This window comes from Astatotilapia calliptera, chromosome 10, assembly GCF_900246225.1.
Source record: "Astatotilapia calliptera chromosome 10, fAstCal1.2, whole genome shotgun sequence".
Classification (NCBI taxonomy): domain Eukaryota; kingdom Metazoa; phylum Chordata; class Actinopteri; order Cichliformes; family Cichlidae; genus Astatotilapia; species Astatotilapia calliptera.
Window position 1 is genome coordinate 19,556,149 of NC_039311.1, and position 14,417 is coordinate 19,570,565.

Below are 14,417 nucleotides of genomic sequence, written 5' to 3' on the forward strand. Positions count from 1 at the left end.
GTAATTCCACACTGTCACCACCCACTCATGAGTCCTGCTGTTTGACTTATAAAAGCAAAATTGGTTTCTCAAATGCTTCCCGTGCATCTGAGGCCGCTGATTCTATCGAGGAGTGACAGCAGCTCATCCAAACACACAAACATCCTGTCCCACCGCGCCGTTCAAACGGGTCAGCGCACAAACCCTCGTCCACTGTGTGTCTGTGGGTGTGCGCAAGTGTGTGCGTAAGGAGAGAGAGAGAAGAGGCAAAGTGAGAGACAGTACCTGTCGATGATAACAGGGTCTGAGGGTGTCTCATTACGGTTTCCACAGCTCTTCTTGTCACAGCACCGACTACGGGAAGAGAAAAGAAGACCATCAGGGAAGAAGACACAGGGCAAAGTGGGGGGAAATTTGGGCATAGGGTACATTTTATGGAATTTCCAGATTAGAGGTTTAAGTGGGAGTGTTGCAGTGCGTGCCTTTCGTCTGCACTGATAAAACAAATTTATTACAACATCTGCAGAATTTGTCCCAATCTGTCGAAAACAGGCCATAGTGAATTTTACTGAAAGTCTTTCAGAGAAATCTGCCCTGAAAGCAAGGATAAAAATAGACCTGCAAGACAAGGAAAGTGACTGTATAGCAGGATCTGAAGGAAATACACTGTGGGATCGCTGCTTTAACAAATACATTAAAAAAGACACTGCCGGATTTATTGTTGGTCGTGGTTTGTCTCACTAGTGGGTAATTTGTTGCTGTGGTCACTGCCTAGCATTTCTTTTTTCCATTTTCTCCACTTTTTACTGCTGAGCTGGTTGATATTCATTACCAGTGTTCCCAGTATAAGGTGCACCTTTAACCACAGTTTGCCCATCTGGCTCAAACAATCAACTATTAAGATAGTAGTTTCATCCGAATCCCAACAACCTCTCAAACATTCAGGTTTTTAGGATTGGGCTCAAATAGATGATTTAATTTTGCACAGCACATTATAAGAACTACGCAGGTAGTAATTTAGCTGAATATCAAAATAATATAAAGATAAGTTCCAGAGCTCCAGGCACCAAGATCGTGTTTTGGCTTAAAACTGATCTTTTAACAACCTTAACCAGATGTTGCAAAGCTCCATTTTCCATTTTGCAAGATTGCCAGGACTCCTGCCCCTACATTACACACGCATATACTAACATTACATGCTAGGTCACAATTTTACAGCGTTTATTGTAAAACACCTGTGGAGAGCCACAACACTTTTTCCTATGAAACTTGATTGTAATGGGGCATTACACCTATTTTCATAGCCCATGAAGGTGACTGCATAATATGATTGTAACTCTGGGGTTTTGTAAAGTCTCAGAATAATAACCTCTCCTGGTGTCAATATGATACTGTTGGGGTTATGAAAGGTTAATTAGTTAAAATCCCCTCCACATGTGTTGCAAGAAAATGTTTTCATGAGTACGTAATTAACAAGCTGAGATCATTTAGATGCTTATAGTCAAGTTTTTTCCAAAGGCAACATAACCAACAGCATAATCGTCTGGAAATCGAGCGCGAAAAGTCCATCCTAATTGTACTGATGAACCATCAGGTAAAGTGGAGATGGAAACAAAAAAGAAGCCCGAGGCTCCAAAAACACGTGGGTGGTATACGCACACGCACGCACGCACGCACGCACATATGTGAGAAAAAAAACAAAACACCTGACATGGTTACCGAAATTCACACGTGTACTACAAGTGTGTCAAAAAGGCTTTCTTCCATGCATCAATTATGAATAAAGGTGTAAGCAGGAGGGCGGAGGATAAAGATGGCTATGGGTGGGGAGGGGGGGGGGTAAAGAGTGAGAGGGTGTGCGTGGGATGGAGAGCTAAACGAAGAGGGTGAGAAGGGGAGGGAGGGGAGAGGAGGGGTCTGGGTGGGAAGAAGAGGAAGGGGAGACATCTCGGGTTTCCCGCTGTCACAGATGGCAGAGGTAGAAAGAAAGCGACTGATACGTTACACCTTTCTCATTGTCTCCGCTATCTGCCGCTCTTTCTGCTCTCGCTGTCGTTTGCTCTCTGCCGCTCTATGAACTGGGTCATTACACTGTAACTTTGGAGAGCAGAGCGCAGCAACAGAGAGAGGTTAGAGAGAGGAATCAAGCAGGAGATCAGGGACCGGGGTGGGGGGTGAAAAAGGAAAGCTAAACCAGATGAGGGAGAGGTAGAGGGAAGGTTGGGTGATGGCGTGGGAAACAGAGGGGATGGAATAGATGTGAAGGAAACTTAAGGGACAGAAGAGGAAGTGGAGGAAGGAGAAGAGTGTTTTATGCTATGAAAGGAGAAGGAAGGGGTGGGATGGGAGTAATGCAGGACCTATATCTGTAGATGCTGGTGAGCTAATCATCTGCTCTAACATGCATCTCCCACCAAACACACATAAGACATGATTTTCACCTGATCTTTGTGCTTTAATCACTGAAACAATGAGTCCAAATCGATGCAATGTCTCTTACTTGCAATTTACATGTGTTGGGAGGGAAAATGCCAAAATAAATTCACAACTTACAAACTTTGTTTTTTGTCTCTGTAAATGAAAAATCTTTGGATATTGACTGTTGGCCAATCAAAGCTAATTAGATAATGGGTGTTTAACTTTAATTTTAATAGTCAGAATGATTAGCAGCTATGTTAACATGTCAGTGATCACATGATATAAATAAAGTCAAGAGATTAGCCTTAGATTTTGATTAGTTTAGCAAACATAATAACTTAAAAACATAAGTGACAGGCTCATCACTAATCCATAATTCTATTCCTGGAGAGATATGTTTCATTCAAATGTCTGTTTAAAAAAAAGATACAAATAATAACAGATAAACGTCTGCTTACACAGAAGCTGAGCAGCCAAGGATTTTCCAAATTCACAGAAATTTGTCTAAAAGTATATTTCATGTCCTGGAGTTTCCAAAGAAATGAAAACTATTATGCTAAAATGTCCACAATAAATTAAACTCACCTTAAAAATAAAAGCAATTTCAACCAGCTATACCGAGGCTGCTCTGTCAGACAGAGTGAAATAAAATATCTACAATGCCATAAAGCTTCTTGATTTGAAAGAGGGCAAATGTTAAAATACACTGAGCACGACCAACATTTGTATTAAGCGCGTTCATTGAAGCATCTATTGTCCAATTTTAGAGTGAAATCACTCACGTATTCGTGCCAGCGCTCCAGCCAATTTTGCAACGCAGGTCTTTGTGGTGGCAGATTGGCTGGGAGCATATGGCTAATAGCACTGCCGTGACAATAAGCCACACTGATTAATGGACGCCCTGAGCTCTTTGTGTGTGTGTGTGCGTGTTGTGTTGTGTGCAAAGCCCCCGCTGCAGAATCAGCATGTGAGAACATGAGGCAACAGCCGTAACTTTGACCTCAGCGGCTGTTGAAGACAAGCGACTGTTTACACTCGCTGCAGAAGCCATACTTTCTGCACTGTTGCTCCCCCAAAGGAAGTATTTAAAACAAAATCCTGCAGGACAGAACGAGCACCTTCTACTGTACGAGAGTCATACCGTACAGGTTACGCAAGCACATTTGATTCAGGTCCGCAATTATCCTCCACTTGATGAACGGCAATAATTTACAATAAAATCTGTTGCCAAATTGTTTATTTATATATTCACTGTAAATCCGAATTTCAATTGGTCTATCATGAGCCTCTCCAGCTGAACTGCCTGAGGAATATTCACCAAGCTATACGATGAAGTATTAGTGGGCCTGATTTCACAACTAAAGTCCCTGTGTGCGCATGTAGATGAACCCCAATTTATATTGGTACAGTTAAAGTTTTTCAGTGACAAGGTCAAGGAAAAAGAACAACGTAATTCATGTGCTAAATCTGAATTTTTATAACTGCGCTGTGCAGGGCTCTGAATACACAAGCATACTTCTTTGTGTCTACGGATCTATGTGTGTGTGCGAGTGTGTGTGTGTGCGCGAGTTCCTGCCTATTTTTTATAGTCAGATTGAAGAGCAAGGCCCATTTGTTAGCCATGAAACAACAGAAGGGTTCAGATTGACTAATGAGTTTCTCTGTGTCCTAATTAACCAGGCGTCAGAGACACATGCGCACACAAAATACACATGTTCTCGCGCGCACGTTTCCTATTGTATAGGATAGGTCGGCAAAACGTCCCTATAAATAGAACTTTCCTCCCAACCTACTTCCAAAGAAATTCATCTTAAGCTTATAATTAAAGCAACAACTATGATAGCCAAAACTCATCTTCCTCAACAGATAGGGCTTCAGGTGTGTGTGCGTATGTGCGTGTCGGGGGGGTTAATGAGGGTGACAAAATAAGAAATGTACATAGCGGTGATTGGTGAGAACTTCACAGGCAAAGTATGCTGGAGGAGAGAGGAGAGATGTGATGCATCTGTTCTCACCTGCACATGATCTCATGTGTCAGTAGCACTCTGCACATCTCTGGGTTCTTGTCCTGGCCTTCGTAAACAATCGGCTGAAAAGAAAGAGGAGAAGAAGAAAGCGGAGAGTTAAACTCGCAGGCTCCAGCGTGCTCATTTCACAGCACACCAAAGCCTCTTACTGTTTTTATTTATGGTGTGTGAGTGGCTCACAGAGATCCATTTAACTGATATGTAATACAACAACAGAGCAATCATCAGAAGTTGGACCGATGAGATTTGTTAATGGGATCAGTGAATTGTTTTTGTGGGAACTTTAAACCTTCATTTTCAAAAAAAAGCTTTGAGGAAATTACTATCTTAATAGTAGATTTATATCATAACGAGCATGAAGCTGCACCTTGACTTGTAGTTTTTCTGTAACGTAACTGCACCGTACACTAAGAATAGCGCCAAAGTGTTATTGAGATAATAGGTTAGGTCCCACTTCACCTCCATGAACGCATCCTTCATCAGTAGCACCTCTACTTCACATACACTCACACCCATTGTGTCTCACACCCCTCCTTACACACACACACATGCACACATACGCACACACGGAGCTGATTCACACTCATTGTTTTAGAAAATCCTCAAAATAACAACCATCATCTCATCGGCTCCGGAGAATGGTCCTCACATTTTCTGCCTCTGCTGCCGAGGCTTCACCTGCTTCTGTTACACAACACTCCTGCGCTGCTATGGAAGCAGAATAAACCGGCATAAGTCACACACCACTAAGCTACCTATCAATCAATACGCACGCCCTGTCAGTCTTTGGTCTGCAAAAGCTGGTTTGATGTGTCGTACCGAAAACTGCGGCGAGCCTGACTGAGTGACAAGATCGCTTTCCTCATGAGCAGCCAGGAAGTTTCTCTGCCCTTTAAAATCATCTCTGGCTCATGTTTAGACTGCCTGCTGCCATCAAGTGAACAATGATGAATGAATAAAGCTGATTTTAAGACCACTTAACAAGGCCACACTGACACCGCCATACTTGGAAAATGAGACATGTATATTCACATGTTAATGCATACCTATGTTATGTCTAAGTAGCTTTAAAGCTTATGGACTGTCAGATATACTACACATGGCCCAAAACTCAAATGCAAACCCTCTAAGAAGAATAATCAGTGCTTTTATTTCACCTGTGATTCCTTGTCATTCTCCATGAAGTGAAATTAACAGGGGCACACTTTGCTGGTTGCATAAAACAGGATTCAGGGGCACAGTGGAGAGGCTCTGAACCTCCCAGTGGCTTCTTATTGGGGCCTCAAGATGAGCAAAGGGTGTAGGCTGAACCTCTCATTTGTACCAACTATGTGAAACTTAATGGAAAGCAGTGACAGAGGCTGTACTGTCTGAGGGCCCCAGTATTGTAGCCTAAAGCATTTCATACTAATAGCTAGCTGTGTTTTCTGGAATTGGAGCCCCCATGTGTTTCAGGCCCCGAGGCCCTTGTCAGTTACAATTTTCCATGCATGTGCATATTCCATTTGAACCCCTCCTCCCCACGCCTGCAGGAAATCTATCGATATGTGAACCTGGAGACCGAAAAGCTCCTGGTGGTCCAGGATTCCAGGGATGTGCACCCACAGTCGATTCAAGCACGGGGTGAAAATATGAAACAAAAATGAGCTCATGGAGGAATCTGCACCAGGCTAAGCTGACATTCTCCAAGAAAAGCCAATCTGACCAAAAGCTGTCAAAGCGTCTGACGCAAGTTCAAATACGCAGGAAAGAAAATAAGCGTTTGTTCAGATTGTAAATATTTTAAATGACCTCAGACAAAGAAGAAAAAAAACCGCTCCCATTAACACACTACTGAGGTTGATCCGACACCCAACATCTGAAACTCTTTCTGGAAACGCTCACTCATCAACATTTGAACCGTAAAATCCCCCTGATTGCCCTTTAATGAAAGCCAAATCTAAGTGTGGGGAAACGCAGAGAAGGACAGAATTCTGACAGAGCAAATCTGAAGAGGAAACGTGTTTTATAAACCACAGTTGTGTCTGTGATTAGTCCTGCTCCTCGCGCCATGGGAAAAGAGTGGGCCAGGAGAAAGCAATGAGCTTGCTCCCTAACCTCGCCGAGCGCGCATCACCATCATCTCTTCCCTTTTTTTTTTTGCACTTTGCTATTTTCTTGTCTTACGCCCACACGCAAACACACAAGTAAACCATTAAACCTTTGGCTGGGTGAATGCATTGATCTTTCTAAACAGAACAGCCGTGTCGCCCGTGACACGTACCACCACATAACAGCCCACCTCCTTTATTTAAGGCGATCGGGTCAACAGCATAGATGAGCTACAGTCTGGGTCATGCAGCAAAAGTAAAAGTTTGTAACTGTAAAAGACATCCAGTTCTTTCCCACCTGACTGATTGCTGCTCGCCCTGTGCCAACAATCTTTCTTTTTTAAACCAGTTTGGTTTTCGAGAGAGGTCTTGCGTTACGGAAGGTAAAACAAAACATTAGTATTTACAGCAGAACTGCATGAAACTAAGGTCTAAAGTTTCTAATTGGTCTGCCCTCATGGCAGCTGGAGACCTCTGGAGCTCCAAAGAGGAAAAAGTGACAATGCAAACTTCATCCACCCTCTGTGACAGCCTCTTGTGTTAGTGTGTACCTTCCTCTACCGCCACGGCCCACGTTTGCCTCAGATTCTTCATTGCTGTCACTTTGCCTGCTCTGCTCCTCTCTTTCATCTGCTTTTCCCTCCTCTGTCTTCTTCCTCTCTCCACCTCAGCAGGCCTTTCACACAGCATCTTTGCTTCTCTGTTCCCCACCTTTGAAGTGGCGTGATATGTGCGGCATGTAAACAAGGATCCGTTAAGCAGGGGAACACACTTCCTCCTGCGTTAGTGTCAGGTCGACTAGCGAGCTAGTGATCCGACAGGGCCGCAGTGACAGACGCTTTATTCTCCGGGACGGAGTCGTGATCAACGAGCTCCACGCTCTGCTTCTGAAGACTAGGAGGTGCTCTCCTTCTCCGTTTAACACAATCAGTTCTGGCCCTCAGCGCACAAACACAGAACAGGTAGACTTACAGAAATAGAACAGAAACAGGCAGCAGCTTTTAAATGCCAAATGTTGGAGTAGGCTTTTCCTTTACTGGCTGTTAAATCACAGTGAGAAGGGCGGAAAAAAACAGAATAAAAGCCGTTTGCCTCATTATAGTGTGTTGCACATACTCTGAATTACAGAGTCGAATATTTAAGTAAAACTAAAATTAATACTTTACACCGCTGATCAACTACTAAAACTGAGAAATTCATACTAAAAACAAATCTATGTTTCTATGGTTTACTCTGAATAATCTTAGAGAAATGACCCTCTTGCTTTCTTGTTTTTATCGTCTTCTGTTTCTGGGCTTTTAAACAGTGAAATGTGTGAAAGGTATGCTACTACGGCACCAAGAGAGATTAACGAGACTAGAATAAGGCTGGATTTTCGAGCATTTGCATCATGACAAATGTAAATATTGATGATTATTTCCTAAGTTGTAAAACAGAAAGCCTGTTTCATTATCACGGTTACAAACTCAGCAGCTCTTTATTTTGTATGTTCCTGTCAAAAATGTGTTTGGGCATGCTGGGCTCGGGTCGTGTGTTTTCAATTTTGGTGGATGAAGCCACATCTTGTTAACAACCAGTGAAATAAGAGCGACACCAGTGCAACCTCTGGTCTTCTGTGTGGCTTCTTCTTCTTTTCTTTTTTTCTTTTTTCCCCCGCCTGGCAAGACAACAGTGGGTGCGAACAAATGCCTGTGTGTGCGGTTAGAGACAGCGGCCATGACATCACTGACCAGCTAAGCCAACCTCGCGACTGTTTTGGTTTGACCACCTGTTAAAGTTCCATTCCTCCACTACTGGGAATAACACACACACACACACACACACACACACACACACACACACACACACACACACACACACAAACTGAAGCGAGCATGCTTTACGCCTTCTCCAAAGCACCTTTGCACATTTACTGTATACATACAGCACTAAACACCTGCTCCCCTTCCACATCCACACAGCCACAGAGCAGCACTCACACAGTGCAAGGAAGGCACCACAGGTGCAGCACACCTGCCTCCATCCTTTTTCCCCCCCCTTTTCAAATATTGAAATTCTAAAAAGCCATTAATTTTTTCAGCATGAAAAAGTGTGCATGTATTTAATTTTTTCAAACTCTACAGGAGAAAGTCCCAACTGTGTGTATGCGTGTGTGTGTGTGTGTGTGTGTGTGTGTGTGTGTGTGTGTGTGTGTGTGTGTGTGTGTGTGTGTGTGTGTGTAGCTGGTTGTCACCCCACCAAGCCGAACCTAAAGAGTGTTATTAGGAAACAGTGTGGTCTCTTAGGCCTGCCAGCGTGCACACACACACACACACAGTATGTGGTGCAACGTGGCAGCAGTAATGTGAGACTGTCAGAGCCTGGAGTCACATTAGTAAGTATTCAGTGCATGGTGGGCTTCTTGGCTCCTCATACCTTGGCTTTCACAACACACACACACACATTTTGAATTCCATCAGGCAGATAACTCTCACTCGCACTTTCTTCATGAACAAAAACAATCAGTTTTCATCCTGACTTTACCTGCGGGACCAGGAGCGCACAAACTGAAAATGCATCCCTGTCTTCCCGCCTCTCTCCTCAAACTCTACCTGCTCCTCTCTCTGTCTCCCTCCCTCTCTCTCTCTCGCTCTCCCTCCCTCTTATAAATGTACACATAAACAAAAACAAGAGCATTACCAGAAAAATTGGATCTGATCGGAATGCTTGATACGCAGCAGACCAAATCCCAGAGGTGCCCTTATATCTTTCCACTTCCTACTGCGAGCAGCAGAATTACGCTCCTGTTCCTCAACACCCGCTCGCTGCCTCCTCACTCTAATCACAGCGAGAGGAGCACAGGCAAAAACGCCTGGAGCCATGCCGTATGTGTGTGTGTGTGTGTGTGTGTGTGTGTGTGTGTGTGTGTGTGTGTGTGTGTGTGCCCCCACCCACATACACTGTGGAAACACCCACCCATTGAATCATACACGCATAAACATTCATTTCTGTGTGAAATAGAGGAGGGCGGCGGAGAACAAGAGGATCAGTGGAGCAGCTCTTTGTCAGAGAGGTAACAGGAGAGGTGACAGACCGCTCTGAGAGTGTGTTAGGGTGTGTGTTTACCTGTTTAGTCATGGAGTCTATGAGTCGAACATAAAAGTCCTGCTCTGTTCTGATGCCTGTTGGGATCCAGAGGAAGGGAGAAATATTGTAAACTTTACACATATTTTAACACACAGTGCAGCACGTTGCAGGGCATTTAAAATACGTGGAATTAGGTTAGCAAAGTGGCAGCAGCGGGAACAAGGAAACGAGATTAACGTCATTTACAGCAATAAGCTCGCAATAAATAAACAAAGGAGCGGGGCAAACGTAATTCTGACTGCAAATTCTTTCTTCTTAAAGCTTTTATTAATGTTTCCTATTTAGGCCTGAAATATGAGTCAGTGGAGAACAGTCTGAGAGCAGAACGCTTTAAACGCTCACACTTGCGACTTGACACACAGTGGCTCCTTTTTAACGAGGCAGAAAGGGGTTGTGAAGAAGGTGAGAGGCTTATTAAAGATCAGCCAGCAGCTGCTCATCAGTTCAGTGTGAAAATAAATGTTGTTCAGCTTCTGCATTTCTCTCTGCTGCGATGCAAGCCTTACGCCAAGCCGGCTGTATCCATATAGCTCCCAAATCACACGAAAATCACACGTTTAACTCGGCATAGTTTACACAACACGAGACCTTGGGCGTTCAGCCCCGTGTTAAGGTGGTAAATAGATTCAAACACCTTGTTTGTTGACTTATCTGATAAATTGCTTGTGCCTATTCTGACTCCCAAATATCAACACATGCGAGACACGAATTGTAGCTATTGTTTATTACACAGGAGGCTGGTGCTGTGATGTCCCTGCTTGGGTTAGAGTGCAGCTCACACTGTCAAAAAATTATTTAAAAAAAAAAAAAGAAAAAGAAAAATAAAGAGCACATAAAACTGGACAAACTAATTTAGGGACAGTGACAGCAATGAAGCCACAAAGCTGGGTCACATCCTGTAACAGCTGCCTTGAAATTTGACTAATAGAAGTCGGTCACGTTACACAATCGTGAATCTCTGCCCTGCAATTTCGTTGACATAAATTCTGGAAGCCTTGATAACCCATTGCAACATTTTTTTTACTACTTTGAGGACAGGACCCCCCCCCCCCCCCCCCCCCCCCCCCCCCTCAAGAATCAGCTGCTGCCTGTGTGAATATCATTAAGTGTCTGATAAAATAAGACATGAAGCTGATCTGGCAAAGCTGACTCTAACTATGCATGCATATATATATGTGAGTGTGTGTGTGAGTGTGCCAGTCTGCTCACCATTACTGTAAAGAAGCTGTAGCCTGTAATGAATCCCGTTATTGGTCTTCTCTCCGCTGGTCTCCTTGACACACACACAACAAACACACAGCTGTTTATGGAAAATTTAACACCATTTTTAAAAAATAGCAAGAAATTAATTTTTTCCTCTTTTCACATGTAGGCTAGTGAAGCATACATCCAACTTAATGAATTCTTTACAGCGGTCTTGCATTAAATAAAAGCTGATTTATGCTCAGAGGAGTGCAGCCCTGTAATTTCTCCGTGTGTAATCGTGGTGTTATTGTGGATTTTTAATTCCTGCGTAATTACTAGTTGTGTTCGGAGGGCCAATAAATCCAACACGGAATTCTCCCGATACATTTCATCTAATTTAAGCCAAGTCATAATTGATGAGAAGCCCGGGCTGCAGCGCCGTTGTTTATATAGAACAAGTGGTTGGGTTGAATGGAGCTGTAAATTAAAACAATTTAAACTCCAAAAGGCATTTTTTTTAATTTATCAAATACACACGAGGGTTTAAGGAGGTTTGTGCCTTACAGTAAATTTATAATGCTTATAATATTGTATTTTTAGTTTTTAATAATAATAATAATACAAATAATAAGAATAATAATACAAACAATTAAAGGACAGGTAGTTCATTAAAATGGGACGTTAAAAATTCATTCAATAATGTCAGAAACCAAATTTAATATTCGAGGCCTTCACAAAATCTCAGTAATCTTCCTTCATCTAAAAACTCTTAAGACCAACGTGTATTTCTGAACCGACCTTCTCTTTTTCGATGAAGTCCACGAAGCTCGTCCTCTCGATCTCCACCGGCTGGCCCTGCCGGTCGTACAGAGCTAGGACGAAGTGGAAGAAGTTGGACTTCCGCAGGTTGGAGGGCGGCTGCTTCTCAAAGTGAGCCCGAGCCAGACCCACTCCACTGCAGACACACAGACGGAGGGGGTGTTAGAAGCAGTCAGAGGATGTAAAGTTTTTATGTTGTAAAAATTAGAAAAATTCAAAATTAATATAAGAAGGAAAGCAAATTAAATAGTAATAATTATGTAAAGTTAACCTAAAATAAATAAATAAAAACAAACCTAAAGGGCCTACAAGCACTGAAAGTATAAAATCTAGCTTGTGCTCTTTTTTTTTTTTTGGCAGATTTTCCTCTTATTTTAAAGATTGTGATTATGAAAGCTGCCTGTTTTATTTAATTATCTCCTGAATCTGTAAACCAACTTGAAGCACAAACTTGCTGTTCGCGTAAAGGGGAGATCGTGATAGATCCACGTTTACTGTGACTGGCTGTGGTTCAGTTGGAGAATTTTATTCCCTTCTAATAAAACAACGAGTAAGTTTGAAAATGGGGGGAAGTACAGGATTTATTTTTCTCTAGCACAGGACTGCATTTATGTATTTGTTCTTTGTTTTAATCCTTAATAAATCGCATCTGAAACATATGCGGAAAAAATAATCTCTAGACCAAGCACATGCAGCTTACAACTGTTTAGTTAATGACAGCTTGTGTGGTAGAATTGTTCTGAATGAGATTATTAATTCTACAGATGATTTTATCAGCAGTTGAATGGACAGATTTTTTTTCGGACTGCTGCACTTCCATTCCCAAAGTCTCAATTCTTGTACAGCTGCAGTATCCTGGAGGAGAACACGCAGGCTGATTCCATCTTTCGGTAAATGAGTGATGGTGGAAGTGCTCCTCACTTAGGCACAGCTCACCTTTGGGCGGCCGTGTTGGCGTCCAGCACGCCGCCCCCCTGCATCCAGCTCCGGACGTTCATTCCTCCCAGCGGCTCCTCTTTCAGGCTGCTGCCGCTTCTCTGGATGCTCTCCTGGATTCCAAACATTAACAAACCTCCTGAGCTCGATGCAAGTCCCTCCGTTTGCCTTTCTCCTCCCGGCTTTGCACTTGTTCTCTGGCGGATCCCTTTCAGTGACTCGAGCGGAGGAACCTTGAGACGCACTCTTGCTGCTGGTGCTGCGTGCGCTTAGAAAGACCTCAATCCAGCGTGCACCCTTTATTCCACTTTCTCTTGTCCTGAGGAGGGAGTTGGTGCTAAAACGGTAGGCGAATCATAATAAGTCATAAAATCCAGAACATCCAAGCACTTAAAAAAAAGGGTTAAAAATCGCACGCCCTGTGCGTAAAATATGTGTGTAGGGTGGAAAAAGTCACTCCTGGTGCGCGTGGAAACCCACCGCTTTGGGCTGTCACAGAGAAAAAAACAGAGAGATCAGCTAGTACCCGGATCAGATGTCATCATTTTCTGACACTTCTTTCTTCCTCTTTTTTTTGCTCTCGCTCTCGTCTCTGCCTCAGCTCAGTGGTCCGGGACGCGCTGGCGTCGGTGATGTCCAGAGCTGCGCTGCTTCCCGCGGAAGACTCCCGAGCTCTCGCCACTCCGCTCTCTCTCTCTCGCTCGCTCTCCCTCTCTCTCAGAGGAAACCGCTTTGTGACTCTTCCCAAAGGACCCTCTCTGAACCAAACACGGCTTCTCCCGCCCCGGGGGGAGAGAGAGAGAGAGAGCTGGGATGGAAAGGGAATGAGGGGAGGGGACAGCACGGGAAGAGAAGCGAGGAGACGCCCCCAAACAAAGAATAGAGAGGAGTTAGGTCTGCCCCGCGTGCAGTGGCCACGGAACTCCTTCTCCCGCTGTCCTCCTCCGGTCCGCTTTCTCCTCGTTTTTTGAGGGGAGGATTTCTAATAAACGTTTAGAAGGTTTTCTGTAAATGTGGAGATGAAGTCCTGCGCGAATCCGTGCTGAAAGTTCAGATAGAGGAGCTGAAAAAAAGGGGGGGGGGGGGGGGGGGGGGCAACGGCACTTCAGCAGAGTGGACATCACAGGGCAATCTCAGACATTTAACCAGCGTGGGCAGTTTCGTTCTAGTCTATCTAAGAACAGATCAAACGCCCCAAAACACGATTTTAATCTTTCTGTCTCCATGACTCAAACCTTAGTCGCAGATTTAGTTTTTGTTTAAAATCATAGTAATTAAATAATGATTAAATAATGTAGCGACCCCACACCCCCACGAAGAAAAGAAGAAGAAAAATAAGGTATGTTCGACCATAGTCCCGAGTCCACATCCTATTAGTCTATTTCTCGAGGCAGACCCGCAGCCTCTACATTTAGATCAAAGTTTTATTTACACCAGCTGGTTAGGCTCAATTATAAAAGCCACATTTCCTCGTCACAACATATCCCTGTTCCCCCCATTGTCTTCCTCGGGCCTGCTTATTGCAGCCTAGCGCCGCAAGACACACAAACAAAAGTGACAATAACAATAATTAGCTCAAAATAACAATGAACATAATTGAGGATAATTGCTACCAGATTTCCCCGCTTTGTTTCTCCCTTTAGCACCATCTGTTATTTGAAACAATTTATCACGCCGCCGAGGGGGGATTTAAACTAAATACAAATATTAATAGATAATTCGGTGGACTATTTTTTTAATAGAATAAACTGCGGCGTATTGATCTGTTTAGGTGCAAAAGGTCAACAACTTTAGCGGTGTTCGGCTGGCTGTGAAAATGACTGGCAGGGCGCACTGG

General features: G+C 43.6%; 1 protein-coding gene across 6 annotated transcripts in view; it reads right to left on the reverse strand.

Moving 5' to 3' along the window:
• Window positions 1-13,382, reverse strand: part of LOC113030084 (transcription factor COE1-like) — a 90,644-nt gene extending 77,262 nt beyond the window's left edge. For all 6 annotated transcript variants that reach the window (XM_026181178.1, XM_026181175.1, XM_026181177.1 and 3 more), the window contains exons 1-6: window positions 12,581-13,382; window positions 11,624-11,780; window positions 10,850-10,913; window positions 9,620-9,675; window positions 4,413-4,486; window positions 265-333 (exon numbers count right to left, since the gene is read on the reverse strand). In XM_026181178.1, coding sequence (XP_026036963.1) covers window positions 265-333; window positions 4,413-4,486; window positions 9,620-9,675; window positions 10,850-10,913; window positions 11,624-11,780; window positions 12,581-12,708 — 548 coding nt within the window. In that variant the 5' untranslated portion in view covers window positions 12,709-13,382. The remainder of the gene's footprint in view (window positions 1-264; window positions 334-4,412; window positions 4,487-9,619; window positions 9,676-10,849; window positions 10,914-11,623; window positions 11,781-12,580) is intronic.
• Window positions 13,383-14,417: the final 1,035 nt, after the last annotated feature.